Source organism: Diceros bicornis, chromosome 29 (genome assembly GCF_020826845.1).
Source record: "Diceros bicornis minor isolate mBicDic1 chromosome 29, mDicBic1.mat.cur, whole genome shotgun sequence".
Classification (NCBI taxonomy): domain Eukaryota; kingdom Metazoa; phylum Chordata; class Mammalia; order Perissodactyla; family Rhinocerotidae; genus Diceros; species Diceros bicornis.
The window spans coordinates 28,789,526-28,809,943 of NC_080768.1; the positions used below are offsets into that span (position 1 = coordinate 28,789,526).

Consider the following 20,418-nt stretch of genomic DNA (forward strand, 5'->3'; position numbering starts at 1 on the left):
GTGTTACATCAGTGCACACCAGGGATCCGAACCTGCGAACCCCAGGCTGCTGAAGTGGAGCGCGCACACTTAACCACTACGCCACCGCGCCAGCCCCTGAAAAGGGTTTTTAAATGAGATTCTTGTACATTAAAAAAATAACTTGAGGGCTGGCCCAGTGACATAGGGCTTAAGTTCATGCACTCTGCTTCGGCATGCCAGGGTTCACAGGTTTGGATCCTGGGTGCGGACCTACTTACCGCTCATCAAGCCGTGCTGTGGCGGCGTCCCATATATAAAATAGGGGAAGAGAGGCACAGATGTTAGCTCAATGCTAATCTTCCTCAGCAGAAAGAGGAAGATTGGCAATGAATGTTAGCTTAGGGCCAATCTTCCTCACCGAGAAAAAAAATTGTATTTTTTCTCACTCCATGAAGTTATCTACTGAATTTTTGATATGGAAGCCCATTTGGTCACTATCAAAAATTGCTTTGAATAGATTATTCTGTAAGACTCTTAGAGTGAAATTACTCCTGATTTTTCCTCTTCTGCTTAAGTTTTCGATGACTTTTGCCATAGTCCTCCGTAAAGATTTTGTATATTTAATTTTTTAATGTTTGCTTAGTATTTTATAGTATGAATGTACATAATGATGAAAATTGATTATTTTTCACTATTATAGTTTTGCTATGAATAATAGTGTATATATATCTTTTGGCAGATATGTGAGTATATTTGTAAAATAGATTCCTAAAATTGAAATTATATCAAAGGATATATGCATTAAAAATTAAGTAAAATAACTTTTCTTAAATCTAAAATAATACAGTCTTTTTATATTGATTAAGTGATTATAAATGAATGTATTTGAGCCAGCTCTGATGGCCTAGCGGTTCAAGTTTGGTGCACTCTGCTTTGGCAGCCTGGGTTTGGTTCCTGGGCTTGGAACCACACCACTCGTCTGTTAGTAGCCATGCTGTGGCAGTGGCTCACATAGAAGAACTAGAAGGACTTACAACTAAAAAATATACAACTATGTACTGGGGCTTTGGGGAGGACAAAAAAGAGAGGAAGATTGGCAACAGATGTTAGCTTGGAGCGAATCTTCCCAGCAAACAAAAAAAGAGGCACAAGGAAAATGAAAAAAAAAAAAAAAAAGAATGTATTTGTGTAAATGAATATATTGAGGAATTAAATGTTCTATGGAAATCATTGTTTACACTTTTAATAAATAAGCATAAGTTTCTAAAACAGACTTTCTAACAGATGTTGTTTTCTATAACAGTCCTAGTCTCAAGATTATTAGTAAATACTTCTTTGAACTATAAAAACAATCTTTTAATTTTATAAGAAAGTTTTTGCTTTTTTAGTAAACATATTTAGGATCTCAATTTCATGATCATAAGAAAGAATAAGAATAATGTAATACAAATTTTATCCATTCTTTTATGTAAATATTCACTTACTTTTCTTAATGTAAATGAAGACTAATTGTTAATCTTGTGCTTTGTTTGCATTTCCCAAAGTGTAGAAATTGCATTTCCAGTAGTTTATAAGTTTTTATTAAGGCTTCTGCTTAAATAAATAAACTTGTCTCTGGTTTTAAGTTTAATTTGAGCAAAAACTGGGTCAAAGGTGTTTGTGGTTTAACATAATTTTCACATTTGACTTTCCATAATGTTTTAGATTTTTATGTTGTTAAATATATCATTGTTTTCCATATGCTTTCTCCTGTTACTCTTTTACTAAAAGGAAAATTAAAATTTAAAAATTAAAGTGAAATTAAATAAAAAATTTAAGAAGAACGGGAAAATTAAGATAAAACCCAAACTGGTCTGAAGCCTGTATGTATAAATATGTATGTTCTTTTGTTTTTCTTTTTCTTTAGTTCTGCCTGGGAATTTGAAGGTCCAACTATCATCTATTGTCTTTCCAGAAAAATGACAGAGCAAGTTACAGCTGAACTCACGAAACTGAAGTTAGCCTGTGGAACATACCATGCAGGCATGAATATTAGCTCAAGGAAAGAGGTTCATCATAGGTTCATGAGAGATGAAATTCAGGTGTGAAGATCGAGCATCATTACTCTCTATTCCCCATAGTGGAAACAGATATTTCTCTAATATTTATTTACTAAATCTTTGTTGAATGCCTTCTTTGTGTTGGGCATAAAGCAGTCCCTCTGATAAAAGGAATCAGTGTATAATGTGGGAGATAGATATGTGAACAAACTATTGTAGACTAGTACAAATAGCAGCCTGTACTTAGTGCTTAGGGGCACAGAGGATGGAATGCTAGCTGTTAAGGTAGGCTGTGTAATGGGGATGGTAGTAGTTTTTCCAGACTACTTGAGCCTTAGAATTTTTTATTTAAATGAAATTTTACCTACTGGATAAAACAGATTAAAGTGGAATAATTCTTGTTGAAGTTGATTGGAGGGAGAAAGGGGTCCAAGAGCCTCCTTATCTTCAAGACAGTATCTGTGAGTGTCTTATCCTCAGAGCTACACAGAATAGAGTTTGAAAACCATTATGACAGATTGTGCTGTGTTTTTGAGCAAGATAATAGTATTATAGAAACATTAGATTAGCAGTACTGTGTAGGATTGATTTGAAGGAGAAAAACTAAAGAAAGGAAGGGTATCGATGGAGTTACTGTAAAGTGCTATAGCTGAGATTCCTGTAATGTTTGGAATCATGTAATAATTTCAATCTGTAATGATTGGAATCCTGGTTCAGTAGGTGTCATACAGAATATTTGGAAAGATTTAAATTCAAGCTACTTTAGTAGGTTTAAATCAACCACTTCCCACTGTCAGCATATCCATACTGTCACTATAAGCCTTTGGATAGCCCTCCTCTCAAGTTAAGAGATGAACTTAACTTCTGCTCTGTATTTTCTGTCCAATTGGTTATCCGTTTCCTCTCTCTCCAGTGCTTCCTATTGTATAGTTGTTAACCACCCCAAACCAGCCTTGTTCAAACAACTTACCTCAAGTATGGTTCCTATGAACTGTCCATGAAGTTCACTCTGCATTGTCATGCTGCAATGCATACCTGCCTGAAAGCATCTATTCTCTTTTTTCCTCTTCTTTCTAAAGATGGGAACAGATGTTACAGCTGCCTAGAATAGAGATTTTACCCAGATTCTTAAATGCTTACCTTTTTATTCTGTTATCTCAAGAGCTTGAAAATTACCAGACAAAATTTATTAGCTGCTGCTTACTGAATCTTAACAAGCAATATTTGAGCCATTAACTGACCAATGGTTTCTTGGTCTTGATGTATCACTTGATGTATTGCTAATTATCCATTTAGATAGAAACATGTCCCAAAGACATGAGAGAGTACAAACTTTATCTGTGTTATGTTGTGATGGGACACTTTGTTGGATGCATCTGATTTCCTCCCAACACACAGCTTCATTGAAACATTAATGCTTTGAAATATGGCTTGAAAAACCTCACAATGATCACCAGTTACACCTAATATCTAGAAGGCTATATATATGTATGTGCTGCTGTATTTTCCCTTTATGTGGCAGGATGTCACAAATTTTTATCCACATTATGAAAATAGATGTTAATATTGATTGTGTCACCCTAGGCTGACTTCGGGGGTTCTGCTTATCTGACAGCTGACCCAATGTGTTCCTTTGCCATTATAAATACTTCAGAAGCTTCACATTTGCATTGCGAGTTCTCCAACACCTTCTCAAGATGATGAAAATACATTTCCTCATCTATGTAGAATAGTCTGGTGCTCTTGGAATTGTTTACTTGCCATGGAGTATTTATGGAGTGCCTACTGAATGCATATATGTACAGAATTCTAGATATTCACTCTCCTGTCTTTTTACAGTTGATTTATCCTTTAGTCTGGGTCTCACAGTAGAGCTGACCTCCTTAGCTCTTAATGTCTTGGATTGAGTGATGCTCAGAGTCTTAGTATTTTCTATTTTACAATTTTAGAAAAACATTTTTTTCTTTTCTATTATTCATAAGCAAATCTACCCAGATTTAGATGTAGATTTGCGTTTTTAGTCTGTGACCATTCATTCTTACTTTTACTTCTGACTTTTAGTTTTATGTCTTTTTGTGTTTTATTTGCTTTTTCAAGATGGCTTGAATGTCTTTCCTTTCTGGAATGAGGTTGTGAATAAATTATTTGATAAAGTATCTTTATTTATATCTGAGAGTTTATAGGATATTTTGAAAATCGTATTTGTAGAATAGGTTGATCTCATCTAAAAACAGTATCATATGATGAAAATTAGATCTTAAAAGTTCTCACCACTCACACACAAATGGTGACTATGTGAGGTGATGGATGTGTTAACTAACCTCATTGTGGTAATCATTTTGCAATATATGTATATATATAATCACATTGTATATCTTAAACTTATATAATATGTCAATTATATATCAATAAAGCTGGAAAAAGTTGCGTAAGAAATAACATTAGAAAAAGAGAAGTAGAATTATTATTATTTTCCTTCTTCGCTCTTAAATGTAGCAAAATTGCTAGCTTTATTCACTCAAAGCTTTTTCTTAATATTATTTCCATTCCTGTATTTGTTTTTCTGTTACCTTTGTCTTACTTCCTTTTGTTTGTTTAGCATTTTCTTTCTTTCGTTCTTTTTTTTTTTTTTTTCTGCTTTTCTTGTTCCATCTTAACACATTTTATTTGTAATGGCATTTTAATTTTTAGCAGTTATACATGCACACAGTTTAAGGAACCAAATAGTTCTACAGTGCTTACAATGAAAAGCATCAGTCCCTCATACCTTCCCCACTTCTGTTTCCCACTCCCAACTCTTTTAGTTTATTCTTTTGGTGTTTACCACTATATCTGGCAATAATTTGCTCATACTGCTACTGCGTAGTTTGTTATTTATTTGTTTATTAGTTTTAGGCCTTATCTCTCGACTCCCCACTATGAAAGATGAAAGGTTAGCTCTCTTTTACATCCCTTCCTGCCCTACTTATCACCCCATCCATGTGAAAATATTGCTAACCCCCTTTCCTCCTAATATTAATATTGTAATTTTGATTAGGTCAATATATATATATATTCAAATAGTATGTATTTACATAATTATTCCTCTGTAAATGCCTTTTTTTTTTTTTTTGGTGAGGAAGATTAGCCCTGAGCTAACATCTGTTGCCAATCCTCCTCTTTTTGCTGAGGAAGATTGGCCCTGGGCTAACATCCGTGCCCATCTTCCTCTACTTTATATGGGACGCCACCACAGCATGGCGTGACAAGTGGTGTGTCGGTCTGTGCCTGGGATCCGAACCTGTGAGCCGTGGGCCACCAAAGCGGAACGCGAGAACTTAACTGCTGCGCCACCAAGCTGGCCCCTGTAAATGCTTTTTATCTCCAAGCCATGTAGTATATTATAGTTACTTTTCTTGCATATCTTATTGTATTGTTATTGTTCATACTTTTAAAATTTTTTGTTTAGTTTTGTGTGTTTTTTATCGCTAATTCTTCTATAAAATTTCCCCCAATCATGTAAATCTCATGCCAGTATACTCATACGTATTAAATAGTCTACCCATTTTATCCTTTTAAAGATGAAGAGATTATTCATGTTTCATTTCACCATCTTTAATGAAAAGCTTCCTTCCACTTAGAATAATGCCAGAAAATATTAAGATACAGTGCAATCAAGTAAGGACTCTTGAAACTTCATAATAAGGCAAAAGTATCATTTAATATAATAAACATTTTAAGAGTCTCTTTTGTGTCTTCTACTCATAGGTATTCAGAGAAACCACTTTGTTACTTTTTTTTCTTCTTTTTTTTTTTGTGAGGAAGATCAGCCCTGAGCTAACATCTGACGCCAATCCTATTCTTTTTGCTGAGGAAGACCAGCCCTGGGCTAACATCCATGCCCATCTTCCTCTACTTTATGTGGGATGCCGCCACAGCATGGCCTGCCAAGCAGTGCGTTGGTGCGCTCCCGGGATCCGAACCTGCAGACCCTGGGCTGCGGAAGCAGAGTGTATGCACTTAACCGCTATGCCACTGGGCTGGCGTCTCCACTTTGTTACTTTTTATAGAGAGGGAACAGAAATCCTATTTTATGATCACCAATCCTTTGTTTGTAAGTTGGGCAGATAATCTTTTAATTTATAAGTGATTGATTTAAATTAATTAAATTAAGTTTCATGCCAAGGACTTTAGTTAATGAATTAATTATTCTTACCAAAAGGTGAACATGCAGGGTTTTAGTTCTGCTAAATGTTTGTCAATCTCTGTTGTTATCTATTCTCAGTGTGTCATAGCTACCATAGCTTTTGGAATGGGCATTAATAAAGCTGACATTCGCAAAGTCATTCATTATGGTGCTCCTAAGGAAATGGAATCATATTACCAGGAGATTGGTAGAGCTGGCCGTGATGGACTTCCAAGTTCTTGTCATCTGCTGTGGTCTCCAGTAGACTTGAACGTAAATAGGTAAAAACATTTATTGCTTTCACCCTTGCAGATTTCTTTCTTTCCGTATAAGATTTGAAAGTATTTCAGGCAGCATCTGAAATTTCAAGTAAAAAAGTGCATTTGAAACCGAAAAAAACCAGAAGACATTTAAGAATAATATTTGTGGTAAGTGTTGCCACCCAGAGGGGATGACATAATTTCAGCCAGTCCTCATTTAATATGAAGAATTCACTAAATCAAGACTATACTGGGAAAGTAACATAGATCCAATGGAATACGTTCCAAAATATTGTGCATTGATGAGCTGTTTTTTTCTCCTCAGTTCCTCTTGAGTTTTGCTATGTGTTCAGCCATAGTTACTTCAGATACCATTTATTTTGTTATTGGTTCTTTCTTCCCATGCTGCAATGATGCTTATTCTAAGTGATTTCTACCAATCCCTGTTTGGCTCTCTTTACCATTTGTTTTCTTTGTTCTATGAGAGCATGCCACTTCTCCTTGACTGTGTGTGAATAATCATGTTGCACTGTACTGATTGCCATGAAAAAAATATTAAGTGTTTAGTGTTTAAGTAGAGGAAAACCATTCTTCTTAAGTACTAAACAAGTATTTTATTGGCACTTAAGTTCTGTGAGATGTAGTTGGAAAGGAAAACTTCATCTTGCAAAAATTGTAGGGACAGAGTTTAGCAACAGATTCCCTCATCCATAGTGGGAAGAAAGACTCAGGAAAAAAAACATGTGTAGTAACTGGTAGGCATGCCAAAATGCACCTCCATATAGCTGAATAAATTGAGCTCTCGAATGGACATATTAGCCCATTTTATTAGAATGATGAGAATGCCTATCCAATACAGTTTTTATTTTTATTCATATTCAACAGTGTTTTTTTTTGAGTGCCCACTGTGTTCCCAGCATTATGCTCTGTGCTGGGGCTACGATGATTAATAAAAGCAGTTGTGGTATCTGTTTTCGTAGAGCTTACGGTATAGTGGGAACGGCAGATCACAGAATCACACAACCATGGATACATAGGGTTCACTTTACTGTTCTCTTTTTGTGTTTAAAAATTTCAGTAATAAAATTTTTTTTAAAAAGGATCATGAAAATATGTGTGAAATTATAACTGTGTTAAGTGTTATGAAGGAAAGTTGTATTGAGTAGTGAGTGTATAATGGGGTTTGTGTTTGCCAAGTTAAAAAGGTCAGGTAAGGCTTCCTTCAGGAAGTGATAGGGTAAGCTGAGTCTGAAGAAGAATAGGGATTAATTCGGTAAAAATGTTTGCTATAAATTTTAAACTCTTCCTTTTAAGAGTAGTCAGTAGCTTTTGTTTCTTAACAATCAATAAAACCATCCTCTTAAACAGAACAATTATTGTTTTCCTTTTGACACTGGTGTCTGTGTAAAGCTTTTAATAAACTAAAGTAATTGGGATAGATCATAGGTCTGCATGCTACTATTAAGTTTGGGATTGTATCAAACATAAGTTGATTCCTACGAGTTCTGATTTTATTTGTGTTTTATGCTAAAAGTGCTGAAGACTTAACAACTTGAATTTTATAGTGTGGCTTTGCAGGTTCATCAATAGATATAGTTCCTGTTTATCTGGGTCTCAAACGATATTTTTAATGGTTATCTCATTAAGATTTAATAGGAAGAAACAGTGGTTAGTAATCAAATAGTGGTGCCAGAAAACCCATGAATCTTTAAAAACTTGAATCTGTAGTATAGACAGGTTGTTCTTTGCATCCATCCTAAGGGAAATAAAAGTATAGGGTTAATCAGGATAAAAAAGAATTTGGCAAGGATTGAGGACAGATCTGTGTCATCCTAGTGATAAACCTCTTTTATTAGAAAAAAGAAAGTTTTAGAATAAATGGAGTTGCTGGTTCTCAACTGAAAAGGTCGCTGTAATTCATAAAATTTTGAGTCTATCCTATGCTAGAAGCCTATGGCTGAGAGAAGAAACTTATTCAGTCATCAGTGTAAATATGTAACTTTATATTTCTTATTGCAGAAGCCATACCATTGGCAAAGTTTCAAAGTCTGCATTTGCTATTATTCTTTTTCTTTTTCTTTTTTTTTTTTTTTTTGTGAGGAGATCAGCCCTGTGCTAACATCTGCCAATCCTCCTCCTTTTTTGCTGAAGAAGACTGGCCCTGGGCTAACATCCGTGCCCATCTTCCTCTACTTTATATGGGACGTGGCCACTGCAGGCCCTGCCAAGCAGTGCATCGGTTGCATGCCTGGGATCCGAACCAGCGAACCCCGGGCCGCCGCAGCGGAGCGCACACACTTGACGACTTGCGCCACCAGGCCGGCCCCAGCATTTGCTATTATTCTAAAGAATCAAACCCAATAGTTACTATAATCTTTTTTTAATTGAATAATTTGCAAATTAATCTCAATTTAATAAATCTTCCACTCGCTCCAACTGATCTCTGTTTATGGTATTGTTTTTAGAGTTTTTTTTCTTTTTCAACTTGTTTTTATTCTGTAGAATATTGTACTTTAACTATTTTAATAGTCCCAAAAGAAGAATAAATATTCATTTGATTTGCTGTTAGAGACTTGTAATTTTATTTTCTCAGATTTGTTACTGACACTGATAAGATTAGTTAAATGTAGGTCATCTGAACCAGATATAAAGGAGGATCTAGTTTTAAGAGTGTAGGTGTTTGTTTTCTTTGTTCTTTCTATCTGAGGAGGAGGTGAGCTAAACAAACAAACAAAATAAAGCAAAAAAGGAGCAATTTTTAGCCCGTGAGTTAGGAAGAATGAGATAGTTAACCTAGGAACTAGAGTCAACAGTTGGGAGAAACTTTTATGGAAACTGCACGGAAGGGTGTGGTGGTTGGTGATGTCAAATGACAAGAATGTTTTTGAATAAGAGATCATGTGTGTGTTTAGACTGCCCAGAACTCACTTAACTGGATTTCCTGTTGGTGTCATCCTTGAGGACTATACAGTGGTATTTTTATCAGTCAGAATGTTGGATGGTCAAAATATTAGTGAGTGGGGTCCATTTTGATGAAGGTGAGGATTATCGCTTAGATCTTGTAGGTAATCATTGTTTTCTTTTGAAATATCTGAAATTTATTCAACTCAGACTTTTATTTATTCCTGGAAAGAATGTTTGAAAAGACATACAAAGCTATTTGGGAGGTTGTCATTATCTGATATCTGATAATCATGGAATTTCTTCACAGAAGAGTAGAATTAACAAAGTCAGGGGCCAGCCCTGTGGCTTAGGGGTTAAGTGCTCACGCTCCACTGGCGGCCCGGGTTCAGATCCCGGGCACACACCGATGCACCGTTTCTCCGGCCATGCTGAGGCCACATCCCACATACAGCAACTAGAAGGGTGTGCAGCTGTGACATACAACTATCTACTGGGGCTTTGGGGGAAATAAATAAATAAATAAATAAATAAAATTATTAAAAAAAAAAAGTCAGGATGAATTAGAGCAGCATTAACTTTTGAAAAAACAAACATCTTTAGAGTTGAACAGTTTTAAATGAATTCAATATTGTAGAAAAAAATTAGTTATTATTGTTTGGGGAAGTAACTTAATTCTGATACTTTAGTGGTGTCCCATAATACCCTGTAATACAAAGAGAGAGATTTTAGAGGGCTTGAAGAGCTAACAGGGATGAAGGCTTATATTTGGATCATGAGCCTCTTTTAGCATTTCTTACATAGATGCTTTTAGTTTTTCATATAAAATAAAATAAAGAATAACCTTTTACTGGGAAAAAGTAAAAATTCATATATGGTAGAAAGATTGCCAAAAAACATGTAGTATGTAAATCAAAATGAAAAACTTTATAGAGTTTATAATAATTTTTCAAAGGCAGCTAAAAAACTGATGCTTGAACATAGGTAGAATTCTTTCGAAAGTAATTTTCATAAAAATCAGAAAAATGCTTGCCTCTCGTTGGGGGCATTGAATAGGAAGGGACACAATAACTTTCTGGGATGATAGACTTGTTCTTTATCTTGATAGGGGTGTAGATGTTATAGGTTATGAAAAATAAACAGTAATAAATTAACAAAATCGCTAATGCAAATTTACACATTCCGTGATATTTTTAATTAACAGGTACCTCCTTAGTGAGATACGCGATGAAGAGTTTCGATTATACAAATTAAAGATGATGGCAAAGATGGAAAAATATCTTCATTCCAGCAAGTGTAGGCGACAGTATGTATTGTTTATTTTATATCAATTAATAACATAGATTTATGGATGGTGCTCTTTTAAGAAGAAAGTTTTGCAAAATAATTAGCAGTATTTAGAAACAATATTTTGTTGGTGTTACATATGTGCTGAATTTTTTAGGCAGCTTTCTTTATGCCTTAGTAAACTAAAGCCAAATAATGAGGTCCCAGGCGAATCAATTAATGATAATTTCACTTCATTATTTTCAGCAATGAATTTAACGTATACGTTTTTGTTCTTTTATTTAATTTTACATTTTCTCTTGGGTAGAATCATCTTGTCTCATTTTGAAGACAAACAACTGCGAAAGGCCTCCTTGGGTATTATGGGAACTGAAAAATGCTGTGATAATTGCAGGTCCAGGTAAAGATTTCTCCTTTAGATGGACATTCTAAAAGTCTTTGTTTCTCTTCTTTTTCACATCATTTTTAATTGAATTTTTGTTGAGAGATATGTACAGCAGTTTTTTAAAACAAAGTAATGAATGTATTTATTTAAATAGAAGACAAAGCAAACAATATTAGAGTATTTTGCTTTATAAATAGATAAACCAATAAAATGTTAGACCTAAATTTAACATATCAATAGTTACATTAAATGTAAATACTCTAAAAACACCATTTAAAGGCAGGTATTGTGAGAATTGGTTTAAAAATATGACCCAACTATATGTTGTCCATAAAAATCCGCTACAGATATAATTATATAAGTAGAGTAAAAATAAAAGGATAAAAACTGTATACCATGAAAACACTAATCAAAAGAAGGATGGAGTTGTTATTTTATTTTATTTTATTTATTTATTTTTTTTGTGAGGAAGATTGGCCCTGAGCTAACATCTGCCAATCCTCCTCTTTTTGCTGAGGAAGACTGGCCCTTGGCTCACATCCATGCCCATCTTCCTCTACTTTATATGGGACGCCGCCACAGCATGGCTTGACAAGCGGTGCGTTGGTGCGTGCCTGGGATCCGAACCGGTGAATCCTGGTCCGCCACAGCGGAGCATGCACACTTAATTGCTTGTGCCACCAGGCCGGCCTGGGAGTTGTTATTTTAATATCAGACAATGGAGACTTTGGAGAAAGAATATTACCAGGGATAAAGAAGGATGTTACATGATGATAAAAATGTCGGTTTACCAATGTATCAGTCAGGATTCTCTAGAGAAACGCACATACACATATATATTCACACACACACAGATAGAGAAAGGGATTGATTTTAAGGAATTGGCTTATGCAGTTGTGGGAGTTGGTAAGTCTGAAATCTGTAGGGCAAGCTGGCAGGCTGGAAAGTTGGGCAGGATTTCTGTGTTAATAATCTTGAGTCACAATTCCTTGTTCTCCAGCAAACCTCAGTCTTTGCTCTTTAAGGCCTTCATCTGATTGAATGAGACCCACTCACAATATGAAGGGTGATCTCCTTTACTTAAAGTCAACTGATTGTAAATGTTAATCCCATCTACAAAATACTTTTATAACAACATCTAGATTAGTGTTTGACCAGACAACTGGGCACCATAACCTAGCCTAGTTGACACATAAAGTTAACCATCACATCCAAGAACACATAATCCTAAGTGTGTATATAGTTAACAAAAGAACTGAGAATTGAAAGGAGAAGTAGAGAAATCCACAATTATACTTGGTGATTTCAACAACCTCTCTCAGTAGTTAATAGAACTAGTAGACAGAAAATCAGGAAGAAAATAGAAGAAATGAGCAGGACTATCAACAACCTGGATCTAATTGACTTTTATAGAACACAACAATAGCAGAATATGTATCCTTCTTAGGTGCAGAAGGAACGTTCACAAATATAGACCATAATCTGGGTCATATAACAAAGCTTAACAAATTTAAAAGAATTGTATTCATGCAAAGTATGATTTCTGACTATAATGGAATTAAACTAGAAATCAATAACAGAAAGATAACAGAAACGTCTCCCAACACTTGGAAATTAAATAACATGCTACTAAATAATCCATGAGTCAAAGAGGAAGTCTCAAGGTAAATCAGAAAATATTTTGAACTGAATGAAATGAAAAGACAAGGTGTATGCGATGCAGCTAAAACAATACTGAGGGGGCCAGCCAGTGGGGCAAGCAGTTAAGTGCGCGCGCTCTGCTGCGGCGGTCAGGGGTTCACCGGTTCGGATCCCAGGCACGCACCGACGCGCTGCTTGGCAAGCCATGCTGTGGCGGTGTCCCATATAAAGTGGAGGAAGTTGGGCACGGATGTTAGCCCAGGGCCAGTCTTCCTCAGCAAAAAAAGAGGAGGATTGGCAGATGTTAGCACAGGGCTGATCTCCTCACAAAAAAAAAAAAAAAAAAAATTCTGTTTAAAAAAAATAAAACAATACTGAGAGGAAAATATAGAGCATTAAATACTTAGAAGAAAGGTTTCAAATCAGTAATTAAGCTTCTAACTTAAGAAGCAAATAGGAGCAAAGTAAACTAAAGGAAGCAGAAGGAAGGAAATAATAAAGATAAGAGCATAAATCAGTGAAATAGAAAACAGAAAAACAATAAAGAAAACCAGTGAACTCAAAAGCTCATTCTTTGAAAAGGTCAATAAAATTGATAGAAACTTCTAACAAGAAAAAGAAGAGAGAAGCCACAGATTACCAATATCAGGAATGAAAGAGGAATTTCACTACAGGCCCTTCAGACATTAAAAGGATAATAAGGAAACACTATGAATAACTCAGTGTAGGTGCATTCAATAATTTAGATGAAATGGACCAATTCCTTGATAACCTCAAACTAACAAAACTCACTGACAATGAAATAGATAACCTGAATAGTCCTACAACTGTTAAAGAGATTGGATCCTTGTTAAAAAACCTCTGAAAATAAAATTCTCTAGCCCAAATGGTTTCAATGGCAGATTCTGCCAAACATTTAATAGAAAAATAATGCCAATTCTACATTATGATTCCATTTATATGATATTCTCTTTCAAGCATAAGACTATACTATAGGGATGCAGAAAAGATCAGTGGTTGCCAGAGGTTAGCGAGAGGGGGAGGGTATGATTACAAAGGAATAGCACTAGGGAGTATTTTGCAATGGTGGATTTGTTGTGTGTTATGATTGTGGTGGTGGAAACTGATTATGGTTAGATGAATCTGTGCATATGAATCTATGGATGTGTTTAAATTTGTAGAACTTTACACACACATACACAGACACACAATGTAACTGTATATTAGTTGAAAAAATAAAAACCAATGGTATACCTAGTTGAGGTAACTGTATACCTAGGTGTGGTAGCTGTTAGACCAAAGAAGTATTATTAGGGATGAAGATGTTCTCTTCAGTGATGGCAGTGAAAACTGGATCCTTCACGAAGAGGACAGAATTGTTTTCTGCACCTTAAAAAACAAAACAAAACCCTGCGAATATATAAAGCACATATTGACAGAACAGCTGAAAGAAATCAACAAATCCATCATCAAAGTAGAAGGTCGAAGAGTTTTGTATAATTTTGGGTTATTGGTAGGTTAAACAATCAAAAACTTAGTAAGCTATAGAAAATTTGGTCGGTATGGTAACAAGTTTGATTTATCAGACATGTAGTGTATAGAACCCTGTGCCAAGCAATTAGAGCAGTGCACCTCAAACACTTTTACTTCATGACCCACATAGCTAATGATAATACTTGTATAGCACACTTGGCTAATTGAGTCTAGGTTCTGTCCAGAAACCTCAGTCTGAAGTGATTGACCTTTCAGCACACCTATAATCCATTTGCAGCACACTGGGTAAGAAGCACTGAATTAGAGACCACTTCTCAAACATACATGGAATATTTATAAAAATTGGCTACGTATTAGAGCAGTGGTTGGCAAACTATGGCCCGTGAACCATATCCACTTGCTGCCTGTTTTTCTTAATGGTTTTCTCGGAACACAGCCACGCCCTTTAGTTTATGTATTGTCTCTGACTGTTTTTGCAGAGTTGAGCTGAGTAGTTGTGACACAGAGGCCATATGGCCCATAAATCCTAAACTATTAACTGTCTGACCCTTTATAAAAGTTTTCTGACCCCTGTACCAGACCGTAGCGTGTTTCAAAAGGTTTCAATGTGTTGGTATCAAACATACCACGTTTTCTGACCAGAATGCAGTGGAATTAGAAATAAATATGAGGATAAACAAAAAAATTCTCATTCATTTGGAAATTAAAAACAACACTTTTAAATAACTCATCAATTGAAGAAAAAATCAAACTGGAAATTAAAACATTTTTAGAGCTTAGTGACAATTAGAATAATATACATTAAATCTTGTAAGATGCAGCATAGGGGGCCGGCCTGGTGGCGCAAGTGGTTAAGTGCGAATGTCCCACTGTGGCGGCCTGGGGTTTGCCGGTTCGGATCCCGGGCACGCACCAATGCACTGCCTGTCAAGCCATGCTGTGGCGGCATCCCATATAAAGTGGAGGAAGATGAGGCACAGATGCTAGCCTAGGGCCAGTCTTCCTCAGCAGAAAAAGAAGAGGATTGGCAGATGTTAGCACAGGGCTGATCTTCCTCACAAAGAAAAAAAAAAAAAGATGCAGCATAGGTAGGGGAATTTGATAGCTTTAAATACTATATTAGAAAAGAAAATTAATGAGCTAAGTATTGTACTAAAGAGGTTAGACTAGGAGAGTAAACCTAGACAGTCCTTTTATCTACAAACATATAATTATATCTGGAATACTGAATATATTCTTATTACTATTTCAAAGGTATTTATTATGAAGAAAGCAATTGAATTAGGTAGTTGACCTCTATTGGTTGATTTTCTCTAAGGAGTCCTTTTGTTCTTAACCTGCTTTAAAAAATTCTTACTTGTGTTAAATCTACCTGAAGGATGGCTTAGGAATTTAACATCTAAATAGACTTAAATGAAAAGTTTATAATCTTTGCATCATATTTTACAGTCATTAGAGTTTAAACTAAGGTACCTCCCATAAAATTTGGGTTCTAGGGCACTAGAGTTGAGAACTATCAACATAACATTCCTCTGATGCTATATTATGGTTTATATTTCATGTTTTACATACTTCACATGCTCTTGGCTGTAAGGAACTTTATTTGTAGCTTCTGAAGCAGTTGGCACATTTAAGATATTTTTTAACTTGACTAATTATTACACTGAATCTTGTTATTTTTATTTATTTATTTATTTATTTATTTTTTTGTGAGGAAGATCAGCCCTGAGCTAACATCCATGCTAATCCTCCTCTTTTTGCTGAGGAAGACCGGCTCTGAGCCAACATCTATTGCCAATCCTCCTCCTTTTTTTTTTTCCCCCCCGAAAGCCCCAGTAGATAGTTGTGTGTCATAGTTGCACATCCTTCTAGCTGCTGTATGTGGGACGCGGCCTCAGCATGGCCGGGGAAGCAGCGCGTCAGTGTGCGCCCGGGATCCGAACCCGGGCCGCCAGCAGCGGAGCCTGCGCACCCAACCGTTAAGCCACGGGGCCGGCCCTGAATCTTGTTATTTTTAAAGGTACATGCCTTGGCTAAGCTTTCTAACATATCATTTTTATTTAGATTGGATCATTGCTTTTCCATTGATGACTCAGATGATGCGGCCCAGGACTTTGGTCCGCAAGCATTCCAGCTATTGTCTGCCGTGAATATCTTAGGAGAAAAGTTTGGAATTAGAGTTCCAATTTTATTTCTCTGTGGATCTGTAAGTATATCAGTGAATAACCTTTATAGTTCTTCTTTTACTCCTATTACACTTTTTTCAGAGTTTTGCTGTATTACAAGTGTAGCTTTGGCTTTATTAGAAACTGAGAGTCATATTAAGTTCCCAGTTAAGCACTGCATTCATTACTTTTGACAAAACATGTGCATATCACATCTGCTGTTTTCATATTTCAAGCTGATGTTCAGCTCTGCACCTCAGTCTGGAAGTGTTGTATTAGTTCATTACATTGCAGTTGGTTGAATCCCCAGACTGGTCTTTCTTAGGATAATTAAGAAAAGTTAACTTTCGTTGTGTCAAGGGACAAGTAGAACAAAATTATATCTTTTGGTGCCCTGGAAAGTAATAAATTCTTTGAGCAAAACTTTAATTTCAATGATTATTTGCAAATGTCTACGTTCAATAACAATATTTGGCAATATATTTTTTCTTTCTCTCTGTTCTGTTTTTTATTAGAAGTATTTAAAATTCCAAGAAAGTTTTTTTTTTTGCTTTACCAATGAATAGTCAATTCAGCTACTTTTTTCTGAGTGATTAGGGTGCCAGCATTATGCTAACAGTTGCGGGTGCAATATGAATGTGATGACCCTTACAGTTAAAGAGCTTTTTCTGTAGTCCTTTTGTTTATATGATTTTATTCCTGATTTAGAAGTCTGTAAAGCAAAGCTAAGTACTGCATGTTGATATTAGTTGAATATATCAAAAGTGGGAGATAGAATCCTTTGCATATATGTACATTTATTAAAAATATACTTAAAAGTAGAGATTAAAATTTTCACTTTGTAAGTAGAATTTTTAAAATAATTTGGGTAAGCAAATAACTTATTTGTTAAATCCTCGAATGCTTCATGTATGTATTTATTTTATGAGTTTTTGTTTAAAAAGGGACACACTAAATTAGTCGGTTGAGAAATACTTTTAATGAAATATGTTGAAAACATGTTCACTTCTCAGGTAGTGATGATTTTAGATTCAGAATGGAGTTTAAAATTTTGTTGTTAAGTCACAAGTTTGATTAGAAATTTAATAATAGTGTTGCCTAAGGAACTTAGTTTTAGCTGCTATGAGTGCCACTATTTTTTTTATAAAAAGAATTTAAGTTGCAAAGGATACGTTAAATATAATTGAGATCCATGAAAATTTCTTCTGTCTCTATCATCTTCAAAACCTGTGTATCCCAGTTGATTGTATAGTTTATAAAAATTATTCTTGTTTTAATTTGGTATAATCCAGCAGTATCCAGTATCAACAAATAAGTGTAAGTGGGCTCCTAGATGAATTTGAACTGGTCACAAGAGGGATCAGATTTCACCTATTATTTGAAAACCAAGTCAGACCGCTTATACTGACAGTCTCTTCTGGGAGTCCTTAAATTAAGAAGTTTATTCTTTGTGAAATTTTATACTACCCCTGCTAGATAAAGGTGTAAAACTTTTAAAAAAGTACCACTTAACGAAAATTTGTAGACATTAACTACAGTGAAAATAAGGCAAGTTTTTTTTCCCCTTTGTTGCAGTGATCTTGGTATCTACTGGGATATTATTTTTAAAATTATAATTGTAATTCCTTTGGGAATTTAGTAAATCATCCACCTTAGCTAATGTAGGAAAAATTAATATCTTTGTAGATAATTTTGGTCTGAAAGATGATAAATATTTTAAACTGGGAACTCTTGGAGTTTATTTAAAGAGATAATATTTGTAAATATATAACAAATATAATTTCGGCACCACATGATTCTCCTTTCTTATACAAGATTTTTCTAAATAGTATAAACGACTATGCAGCCCATCCAGGTATTTGTGAATGGAGTTTAAAATTTTGTTTTTAAAGCACAAGTTTAGTTAGAAATTAAATAGTAGAAATGTTTCCTAAGGAACTTTGTTTTAGGTGTCTAAGCAGCTCACCACATGAATATCTTTAAACACCTTGTGTGAATGAATAAGTGATAAGGTATGCAATTATCTTAATTTTATAGATTAGGAAACAGAAATACAGTCATTAATTTGCATAACCAGGAGATTAAGTGAAACCTCTTCCCTGATCTCATTATCAAAGTTTTAAACCTTATCATGGCTCCAGAATTAGCTAACACTTTTGATAAAAGATGCTTTGACTATAGCCATTGGAAAACTATTGGTAGTTTTAAATCACCCTTTATAATTTTCAAAGTATCTAACAGGAGAGAGTTATCCATTTAATTTTCTGGATAAGTTATTTCATCTGATTGAAATATATTCCTAGAGATAATTATTACTTTATCTTTTGTTTTTATTTTGTACATAGAATAACAGCTCCAGCAATGACTTTCTTAAGCCCTGGTAGCTCAGAGCTTCTTTGGCCTGTAGGAACTGAGAAAGAGACAAAAGAAAACAAGCGTTTTACAAAAACCAAAACAAGCTTTTTACATTTTAACTACTTTGTTAACTAATTTAACTAAAATGAAAACAACTTTTTTTGTACTTTAAGAACATAGAGATTTAAAACTTCTTGAGTTAAGAGTTTATAACTATTTTTTCCACTAGTTATTAAACATTTGTTTTTGTGTAAGGCACTATACTCTGTTTTCTGGAGAATCCAAAGCTGAATTAGATGAGGCTTATCATCTAGTATGGAAGTGTTACTTGGGAAGAAATAAGTATAGTGTAGCATAGAAAGAGATAAGGAACATATGAATAGATAGAAAGTATTATTGAAGTTCTGAAGAGAGAGCGCTTGTTAATAGCTGGGAAATCAGAGGAGTCTTTGTGAAGTTATCACTGGAGCTTTCTATTTGCTGGGAGATATAGTAGATTTTGGCATTCAGAGATGGAATGGGGGAAGAAAGGGGAGGGGAATGTGGCATTCCCAGCAGAAAGAATTACCACAAAAAGCAATTGTGATTTTTAAAGATAAGTTAATTCAAAGAAGTTGTAACTTTGTTTTCTCTGTCAGATAGTGGTGCAAAGATTGTGCTTTTATCAGAAAGTGATACTTTGGGTCGTGTGTTCTAGCCAGTCAGCTCTCTTTATTCTACCACTTATCCATCAATTAGTAGGTGTCCATATTCCTTGATAAGTCAGTTTGGTGCCCCTTATTTTTCCAACTTGATTTTTAAAGGAAAAGAATGAGATGATAATTCCCATTTTGAGTATATCCCATAGAAGTATGGACTCTTAGAGCAAGACGACTATTTAACCCTGCCACCTTATTTTATAGTGGTTGATCCAGAGTCCCAGAAAGTTAAATGATCTGCCCTAGAGTCCCAGAAAGTTAAATGACCCGCCCTAGGTCATACTGTTACTTTGTGCCAGAATCAAGATGAGCAAGAAACTTTCCTGACATCTATTCTAGTCCTTTTTCTATTTATTATGCTGTACACATGCAGTTTTAAATTTGTATTTTTAGGTTGAATGATCTAGAGATACTAGAGTGAAGATTTGTGGTTGGTAAGGGATGTGTGTGTAAAATTGTGCCCTCCTTGAAATCAGTGCCCGAATTCCTATATCCTCTATAGCAGCTTTCTCATCCTACGTACTTTTACTCCATCGGTGGGTTAACCTGGAAAGAAAATTAACTAGAACACGTAAGCAATTAATGGAGGATGCCTTGCTCAGAGTAAGAAATTATTAGACATTTGTTATTGAAAATCCTTATGGTATTCTGTTTTTTCAAAAATGTTGCTTGGTTAAGTTTTGATTTCTTGTTGAAAAGGGAGTATGATTTCTTTAAAATAAAAATGCTCTGTCTCAAAGAACCGAGATATTTCGTTCTATGCATGATGATTGCCATGGAAACAAGACAATGTAAATTTATTCACATAGTATACAGTATTCACAATGATTATTGATCATGAGGAGAGGGAACAATTATTCCCTACTGATTAGAAAAAAATCTCATGCTTCATTCTAGTAAATGTGTTCATTCACTTCAGGTTTTTTTTCTGCTTATGAAAGGGAGGGCTAGAGGAATAACTTTTAGTGTCCAGATTGCTAATTAGTACTAGTTAGGCAATTAATACCTTTGGTGTTAGTAGTTTGCAAGCAATAGAATCTCCTACTGCAAAGGTAAGCCCCTAGCAG

General features: G+C 35.0%; 1 protein-coding gene across 7 annotated transcripts in view; it reads left to right on the forward strand.

Annotated features, from left to right (window-relative positions):
* The window catches only part of WRN (WRN RecQ like helicase), a 120,389-nt gene that overhangs the window by 66,240 nt on the left and 33,731 nt on the right, over nucleotides 1-20,418 (forward strand). For all 7 annotated transcript variants that reach the window (XM_058525165.1, XM_058525170.1, XM_058525164.1 and 4 more), the window contains 5 exons: nucleotides 1,868-2,042; nucleotides 6,265-6,446; nucleotides 10,531-10,632; nucleotides 10,921-11,013; nucleotides 16,198-16,339. In XM_058525165.1, coding sequence (XP_058381148.1) covers nucleotides 1,868-2,042; nucleotides 6,265-6,446; nucleotides 10,531-10,632; nucleotides 10,921-11,013; nucleotides 16,198-16,339 — 694 coding nt within the window. The remainder of the gene's footprint in view (nucleotides 1-1,867; nucleotides 2,043-6,264; nucleotides 6,447-10,530; nucleotides 10,633-10,920; nucleotides 11,014-16,197; nucleotides 16,340-20,418) is intronic.